The sequence below is a fragment of the Musa acuminata genome, chromosome BXJ3-10 (genome assembly GCF_036884655.1).
Source record: "Musa acuminata AAA Group cultivar baxijiao chromosome BXJ3-10, Cavendish_Baxijiao_AAA, whole genome shotgun sequence".
Classification (NCBI taxonomy): Eukaryota; Viridiplantae; Streptophyta; class Magnoliopsida; order Zingiberales; family Musaceae; genus Musa; species Musa acuminata.
The window spans coordinates 17,010,696-17,019,179 of NC_088358.1; the positions used below are offsets into that span (position 1 = coordinate 17,010,696).

The 8,484-nt window shown below is 39.9% G+C and overlaps 1 protein-coding gene across 6 annotated transcripts; it reads right to left on the minus strand.

The window, feature by feature from the left end:
• Positions 1-456: 456 nt before the first annotated feature.
• Positions 457-2,463, minus strand: LOC135650698 (transcription factor ILR3-like). Of its 6 annotated transcripts, none has more exons than XM_065170237.1 (6): positions 1,964-2,463; positions 1,617-1,719; positions 1,378-1,440; positions 1,145-1,222; positions 911-1,073; positions 457-840 (listed from the first exon to the last, which is right to left on the minus strand). In XM_065170237.1, exons 2-6 carry the CDS (start codon positions 1,700-1,702, stop codon positions 619-621), a joined length of 612 nt encoding a protein of 203 aa, XP_065026309.1. In that variant the 5' UTR covers positions 1,703-1,719; positions 1,964-2,463; the 3' UTR covers positions 457-618. The 6 variants fall into 6 exon arrangements, with proteins under 6 accessions (XP_065026309.1, XP_065026306.1, XP_065026312.1 ...); XM_065170234.1 differs by having other exon boundaries at positions 1,581-1,719; positions 1,964-2,461; XM_065170240.1 differs by having other exon boundaries at positions 1,145-1,259; positions 1,617-2,463.
• Positions 2,464-8,484: the final 6,021 nt, after the last annotated feature.

Sequence of the window (8,484 nt, forward strand, 5' to 3'; positions counted from 1 at the left end):
ATGCAGATTTCAGATTTTCTATAAATATTGGTTGAGCCATATTGTCTCTCTTGATACATCAATTGTCATTCATTTCTTGCCCAGCAAGTTGATATGAATTGTTTGATCTGATTTCTAATCGATAGTTGTACACTTGGAAATGTGGATGCTTCTAGAAGTATTTATTTTTTTGTATACTTGGATTGTATTTTGGGCATGGTTTTTCGTCGTAAACCATTCTGTCTTCATCACATAACTTAATTGCTTTTGGATTCTGATCGCATGAGTACGACTCATTATTCTGACCTTGTCAGTGCTATGTTCTTTTGTTCTTTAGCTGAAACATCGATTTGGTGGTCTTCAGTAATCAATTTCTACGTACCCATTCAGCAGCTACTTGTTTTCATGCACACAGGTGTGAGATCCTGCAGCCGCATAACTTTAGAGATAACACACAAAACAAGTTTCATGCACAGATGTAGAAGCTGGTGTTTTATTTTTATGCTATTACTCTATTTCGGCAATCGTTCGACAGCTTTAATCCCCACTACAACATCAAGTGATCCCAGACTTTGAATGGGATTACATGCTCGATTCCTTCCGAGTTCCGAGCAATCAACTCGTAGAACTCTTAGAGCACTACGCCACAGGAGGGCGTAGCACATGATCCTGAGAAGTGTCCAAAGCTGCCGGAGGTACCCATTGCCACATGCAAATTGGCATATACGCAAAGGTTTTGTCGTTCGTTGCAGGCACCGCAGCAGATTGACCTGTGAAGCTGATGCCTCTAAACATTTGCTCCATCTGCTCCTTCTCACACCTCAGCCTCGTCTTCTCATCCCTCAGTTCCGATTTCTCCGCCTGCAATCCAATCCCAACCTTTCTGATAAAAGCAACAAGACAACAGAGTAAGATGGGAGGAAAGCTTTACCTTTAGATTCTTTATCGCATCTTGTAGTGCCTCGTTCGACTCCTTCAGCTTCTTTGCTTCAACACGCAATTGGATTAGCAGATGAGTGGCGTCTCTTAGAACGGCAAGCTTGTCTGCCTTGGGAGGCTTCCCGGGATCCAACACACAGCACAATTCTCTGAACCTGACCAACGTTCATAGCAACATCATCCATCAGCAGTCAGGTAAACACAGGTAGTACACCGATCGATATACCTGTCGTTGAGTCTGTCTCTCCGCAATTTCTCACGGCAAGCCTTGGTTCGTGGTGCAGCAGATGATTCCACTCGTGCTCTGCGAAACGGGAAGAACACTTGTATGTTCTTGATGTCTTTTCCAATGGAAATATAATTGGTTGTACGAATAGGGAAAAGAAACATGCACAGTAAGGAGCGTTCTTAATCCACCTTGATCATGGACAGGACATGTTGAATGAACTCAATACCTACCGTTTCTCCAGGGGTGCATCCTCCTCGTCCTGCAGAACCTCGACCTCAAGCCCAAGGATCGCGCTGTACATATATGATCACAAGTAAGTAACATCATGGATCTTTAGCGGTTGTCAGAAGCATTGCAACAAACATAAAGCGTTCAAGGATTGAGCGGTGAATGGGTCGTCATGTTATCCCTTGCAGAACAACATTCGCATAACCTCGAGGCAGTGGGATCGTGAAGGAACTGAGGAGACCAGATGTAGTCGGCGGCCGGGAAGTCGTCCAGGAGCCCGTAATCCATAAGCCATCCTCCTCCGTTGTCTTCGTTGGAGCTCATCATCTTCCCAAAACAACTCCCTGCACGAACAAAGAACTAGAGATGACCACATCACCAGAGAGAACCACGCGATGCCTTAACGAGACATCCGCAAGGGCATCGAATGATGTGATGCCGATGCCGATGGGGTCGGATAGCGCCGAGCGCACAATGGCGGATAGAGACGTCTGCCACTGCCCACAACAGAGTCGCCATTGGCGAAAGGAAGTGACCCCAAAAGCACCACCTTTTTCTTTGGTTCCACGTTGACCGCAGTCCACTCACCAATCGTGATTGATTACTACTAGAAATCCGAATGACGCACTCGATGAGCAGCCTTTATGGGAGTGCGATACAGTGACTTCGGCTCGATCGGCGTCGGATATGGTGGATGGGATCTTAGAATCCAGTGATGGAGAAGCTACGACAGCAGCATCATTCTGCTGCAATGGACAAGTGGCTGCCGGAGACAACGAAGAGACACGCGTTACGGTACGAGAATCTTGCGGAAGGGAGGCGGATGGATTTGGCTGCCGGACACAGCGAAGAGACGCGCCTTGGGGCACGAGAATCTTGCGGGAGGAAGGCATGCGCGAAGACCCAAGTAGATTAAGATCTGCAAAAGCCGGCTGTCAACTCCGTCCCCTCTCTCAGCTCTCTCTCTCAATCTCAATCTCAATCTCAATCTCTCCCAAAGAAGAACAACATCGTGCTTTCAAGAGACGCAAAGGATTGCTGGTGCTTCCAAGGAAGAGGTGAACCTCGCGTGCAGAAGAATGGGGTGGGGGACAAGGATTGATTCGTGTCGACATCACAAGACAATCTATGAACCTTTTGCACTAATCTCATGACGAATAAACGACTCGTATCACCTCAATAACAGGTAATGCAAGGTTGATAGGTCAAGAAAACCCAAAGATATTAAGAATTATTTTTTATATCAAAAATATAATAGAATAGATAATTAATTATGATATTATATCAAAAATATTAGTTAACTTAGTTGGTAAATATTTTGACAATATAATTCAAGATTTTGGACACGAATCTCGATTTTATTATTTATTTTATTTAAAAAATTAAAATTAGAATTTTGGAAAATTATAATTAATAAAATTACTATTTATCTCATATATAAAAATAATATGGGTAAACTTTATGGTGTTATGAACTATGTTATAATTTCACGATCAAGACGAAGATGAATTGAGTTATTTTTTACTCTAGAATTAAGTGTAATATAGTTTATTTATGAGTGGAATATTTATTATAAAGGTTACACATCAAAATTTAACCTTACAGGGAAAATATGACCGAGTGCTAATATCATATGGTTTGTACAACTCACTTTAAACTTTGACGATCGAAAAAAATATGATATAAATTGTCACGTCGACTATGAATCATTGACCTAAAATATTTAAATTCAAATTAATAGTTATGATTATTATAAGTTAATTTAACTTATCGTTGATATTTGATATAGGGCTAAACTATAATATCATAATCTCTCCTTATTAAAGACTTGAGATAATATAACCAAAATCAGAAGTTAGAATAGTGTATGTAAGGTTTAATCTACTGGTGATTTCATATCCTACGATGTCATCTATTAGTAGACTTACTCTCTCATTTTACCTAATACTTTATATTTTGATACGAATTATCGTGCCCTCATATGATGGGATAACAAACATCCCATCAAAAATGAGGTACAAGTCAGATTGACTTATAAAATTTTGATAGATGTATTATAATTAACTTACTCTTAAGTATTTTAGGCTAGTATTTTAGGTTTAATAAAATTAATAAGTTATTATCTTGGATTCAAATCATCTGCTTAATGAGAACATAAAAAGGGGCTCCTGTTGTATAGAGTTTGAAGACACGTTATAACATAAAATTATCATGGGACTAAATCTTATATGCTTATAAGTGGGGGAGATTATTATCGAAAATGAGTTATGTTAGAATCAGGCAAGATGATAAGAGAGGATGAATTAGTGTAGTGAATAAAAATAATAAATTTAAATAATTTTGAAAAACTTCATATGTGATGAAACTCTTAGTTCGATGTAAATCGTTTTGAAAAGACGTTTGAAAAAACGTTTGACTCGAATAAGTTTGTAAATGAGTAGAGAGAAGAAGATTAGACGGTTTACAATAAAGTAAACTAGAATATAACAAAAGTAAAGTACATGTCAATTTTATAGTGGTTCGGTCATCCGATCTATATCCATTGTCGACACCTCCAATGAGGTCATTAGTTTCCACTATTGATCTTTCTTGAAAGGCAAAGATCAATCACCCATTTACAGAACTTTCACAAGTGGCTCACTCTCCTTTTACAAACTTTCACACTTAAAAACGATGGAGGTGAACTCTAAACTTTTGCAAGCTATTTCACTATAGTTTCAATTCAATTCTTATCATTTCTCTATGCTTTACTAGCTGAGAAGTAAAAGGTATTTATAGCCCTCAATTGGCTTTAGAATTGGAGTCAAAAAGTGTCACATCCTTAGTTTTCGAGGTACTAGTGGTACCATCATCATTATTGGGCGATACCATCGCTAACAGACTGACATTATGTGGTACCACTGCCTAGTCTAGCGGTACTATCGCCTAACAAAGCCTCAGAGACTGGGCTCTAACGGTACCATTACTTGATAACCTTTTGTTGAATCTCGGATTTTGATGATGAAATCAATTGATGGGTTAATTGATCTAATCCATATTATTGAGTTAAGTGTGTAGGATTAACTACGATAGCCTAAAAACATAAAGCAAGGAAACCATAGTCAAGTTCGATGGGTGTTTGAGAGTCCGAAGATTCGTCGGAGATACTACTGGAGCCAACCGAGAAGAAATCGGGGACGTGTCGGAGTTTTAGGAAGTCCGCCAAAGAGATTGTCGGAGGTTCGCGGAGATCACCGAGAAGGCTCGGCTACTCACTGAACTCGCCACAAGATCAGGAGCCTGTTGGGAGTCCGCCGGAAGAAATCCGCAGGTGCATTGGAAGTCTGCCGAAAGATCGCCGGAATGCTCACCGGAATGAGACTCAACGCTTGCCGTTTAAAAATTGCTTAGGACTATGTTTTCAGTTACGTAGTTTGCATGTAATTAGGGTTAGGATTAAGGAATAATCCTATATCCTAGTTAGGAGCCAATTGGGCCCGAATGTGACTCGGTTTGGGCCAAACTTGAAGCCCAACCAGTGACCGTAAGGTTGGGCGATGGCACCACCCAAAGCTCGAGAGGTCGGGCGATGGCACTAGTGGACTGGGCGGTGGCACCGCCAGTACACTATCAATGTCAGACACTTACAAGCGGTGGCACCGCCACTGACAGGCGGTAGCACCTCCAGCCTCGGAAACCCAAGAGAATTCAAAATTTGGAGCCCAAATTTGAATCCTCTTGGGGCCTATAAATACCCTTCAATTCTCAGCTGAGATTACAACTTTTGTGAAAGCAATAGATTGAGATAAAAGTCTTAGAAAAGTCTTTAGCAAGTCTTGTTTGCAATTGCTTGAGTGTTCACCTCTTTCTTTCTCTTCAAAAAATTTGTAAGAGTGTGAACCACTTGTAAAAGGTTATAAGAGGGGTATTTGTCCTTCCCCTTCAAAGAGATTTGCTAGTGAAAGTAGGGAGCCTCATTGAAGAAGGCTTCGCAAGTGGATGTAGGTCATTTGACCGAACCACTTTAAATTGGCGTGCTCATTGAATGTGTGAGTACTTACCTTTCTGTAATCGTTATCTACATAGCAGCAAGTTTTCATTTTTTACTTTACTCAAGCTACTATCAAAACAAAATCTCATCATATTTACGAATTCGGTTTCGAACTTACAAGTTTTAATCCGCTGTACTAATTCAACCCGCCCCCCCTCTTAGTGCCGCTCCGATCCTAACACCTTTATGGCTAGTGGTACTATCGCTCAGACCTCCTAGGAGGTTGAGCCTCAAGCGATTCCACCGGCCACCTTAGGCGGTGCCACTGCTTGGCAAGGCTCCACGTGGCCGAGTAGGCCTTCCATCTGGCCCAACTTAGCCCTATTTTAGACCAATTGGCTCCTAACTAAGTTAGTGGGATTACCTCCCAATCTTAACCCTAATGATGTGCTAACATCAATTTTTAAGGCATATACTAAACAAAACAAGTCCGGTAAGTCTATGTTTCTTCCGGTGATCTTTCGGCGGACTTCCGACGATCTCTCGATAATCTTCCAGTGAACTCTCAGCAAACTCTTAGACTTTACGATGATCTTTTTGGCGAATTCCGATGAGCTTCTTTGGTAAGTTCCTTAACTTCTCAACCAATTTTGATGGCACTTCCGACGAACCTCCAAACTTCTGACGAACTCTCGAACTCCCAACGAATTCTCGATCTTGACTCTGTCACTTTGTTTTACTTTATACTTTGATCGCTATCATAGTTAATCATGCACACTTTTCTCAACATATAGATTGGATCAAATAATTTATCAATTGATTTCATCATCAAAATTCGAGATTCAACAATCTCCCCCTTTTAGATGATGATAATCAATTGATGATAGAGTTAATCTTAACACCCCCTAACTATATGCCATATTTGAGAAAAGACACTCTTGAATTCAAGGTCTTTGAATTCAATCATCAAATCAATAAGTTATATGTATTTAAACTTATTAGCAAGCACATCATGATTCTAATCATGATTTACTATCTCAAAATACGATACTACGTATTTATCACAATAAAAATGATGTTAAGGCATGACATTCATTTTCAAGTCCAATATCGAATGATCATTTTCAAATCCAAATCGATAAGTTATATATATTTAAACTTATTAATATGCACATCATGATACTAATCATGATTTACCATATCAAAATACGATACCACGTATTTATCACAATAAAAATGATATCAAGGTATGACATCCATTTTCAAGTCCAATATCGAATGATCATTTTCAAGTATGATATAAATTTCAAATATGAAATTTAACAAGATTCAAATTTCAAGTTTGATAAAATATGACAATTCATCAATCCGAGGTATGATACCAATTGAAAGTAGGAAATTAAGCATGATAAGTTTGATACCTCATCGGATTGATAGACATTTATCATTTTAATACAAAATCAAGCATGATTTTAAGAATGAAACATTTTCAAGTATTCATGCCACGTTACGATGCATTTCAAGCATTCATGATACATTTCAAGTATCTATGATACATACGGTGCATATGTGATATATTTTGATATTTTTCAAGTATTTACGATGTATTTGACGATATCAATCATATTTCAAGCATTCGCAATGTTGAATCTCGAATTTTGATGATGAAACTAATTGATAGTGTTTATGATTTGATATGCATTTTGAGCAACGCAAGAAGCTTCGATCAAAGAGAGACAATTGAAGTATGAAGAATCATGTTGGGCCAAAGCAAACATGTTAGAAGATTGGACATCGGGCCGGAGGATCGATCGATGTATCGGTAGAAGGCTTTGGGCCGTGAATTCAAGCATTAGGCCAAGAAGAGCGGATATTACACCAAGGATATCGGAGTTACGGAGGTCAATTGACCGATTGGACAATAGGCCATAAGAGAGGACGATGCGCTGAAGAATCTGACGAAGCATCGTTGAACCAATGACATGTTGGACAACATGATTCAAGCTTTCTAATAATTGTCTAGATCGAAGTTGGTTTTTATGTGTATAGGATTAACTACGATAGCAAGGCATAAAGCAAAATAAAGTCCCGGAGTCAAGAACGTGATTTTGTTGAGAGTTCAAGAGTTCGTCGGAAGTTCGGATGTTCATCGGAAGTTCTACCGGAATTGGTCGAGAAGCCCTGGAGCTTGCCAAAGTAGCTCATCGGAACTCGTCAAGAAGATCGTCGTGAAGTCCAGGAGCTTATTGGGAATCCGCCGGAACATTTCCGAGAGATCATCGGAAGATCGTCGAAAGCTCACTGGAAGAAACCTAGACTTACGAACTTGTTTAGCTTAGAAAATGTCTTAAATTTTGTAGCTATCACATAATTTGAGTTATGATTGGGAGGTAATTCCACTAACTTAATTAAGAGCCAACTGGCCCTTAACAGGGCTGAATTGGGCCTGATTGAACAGCCCATTCAATACTTGAAAGCCCAACCGGCGATGGCACCACCTAGGGAGACAGTGTCCCGGGTTGGGGTGGTGGTACCGCCTAGACTAGGCGGTGGTACTACCGACAATGAATGCTGCTAGCAGTGGTAGCACCCAATATCAGACCAACGGTGGTAGTATCGCCCAGTAACGGTGGTGGTACTGTCAGTACCCCGAAATCCAGGGATGTGACACCTTTTGGCTCCAATTTTGAAGCCATTGGGGCTTATAAATATCCCTCTCATCTCTGGTTAAAATACACAACTAAGAGGAAATAAAAGGAAAGAAAACTTTATTTTAATTGTGTGTGAACTCCTCTCAAAGTTCTAAGTGTTAGAATAGTTTGAGAGAGGAGTAAGTGGGGGTGTAAGGGTTATCTCCTAAACCCAGTAAAAGGAGAAAGAGCTGTAAAAGGTGATTGGTCTTCACCTATTGAAGGAAGACCAATAATGGATGCTGGTGGCCTCGACGAAAGAGGAATCGATGGAGTGGATGTAGGTCACGACGATCGAACCACTATAAAAATCTGGTTTGCGTTTCTTTTGAGCAATTTACTTTAACTGCAAACCACTTTACTTGCTTACTACTTTCAATACGTTTACGAATACGCTTTCAAGTTAAGCATATTTTCGGGATCTGTTTTCAACGTACAGAAGAATTTTC

Excerpts from the sequence above, each read along its gene's own strand:
- LOC135650698 (XM_065170234.1), bottom strand. The coding sequence starts at position 1,702 with ATGATGAGCTCCAACGAAGACAACGGAGGAGGATGGCTTATGGATTAC. Across the intron at positions 1,074-1,144 it reads AGAGACAGACTCAACGACAG|GTTCAGAGAATTGTGCTGTG; the intron begins GTATATCGATCG and ends AACGTTGGTCAG. Across the intron at positions 841-910 it reads ATGCGATAAAGAATCTAAAG|GCGGAGAAATCGGAACTGAG; the intron begins GTAAAGCTTTCC and ends ATTGGATTGCAG.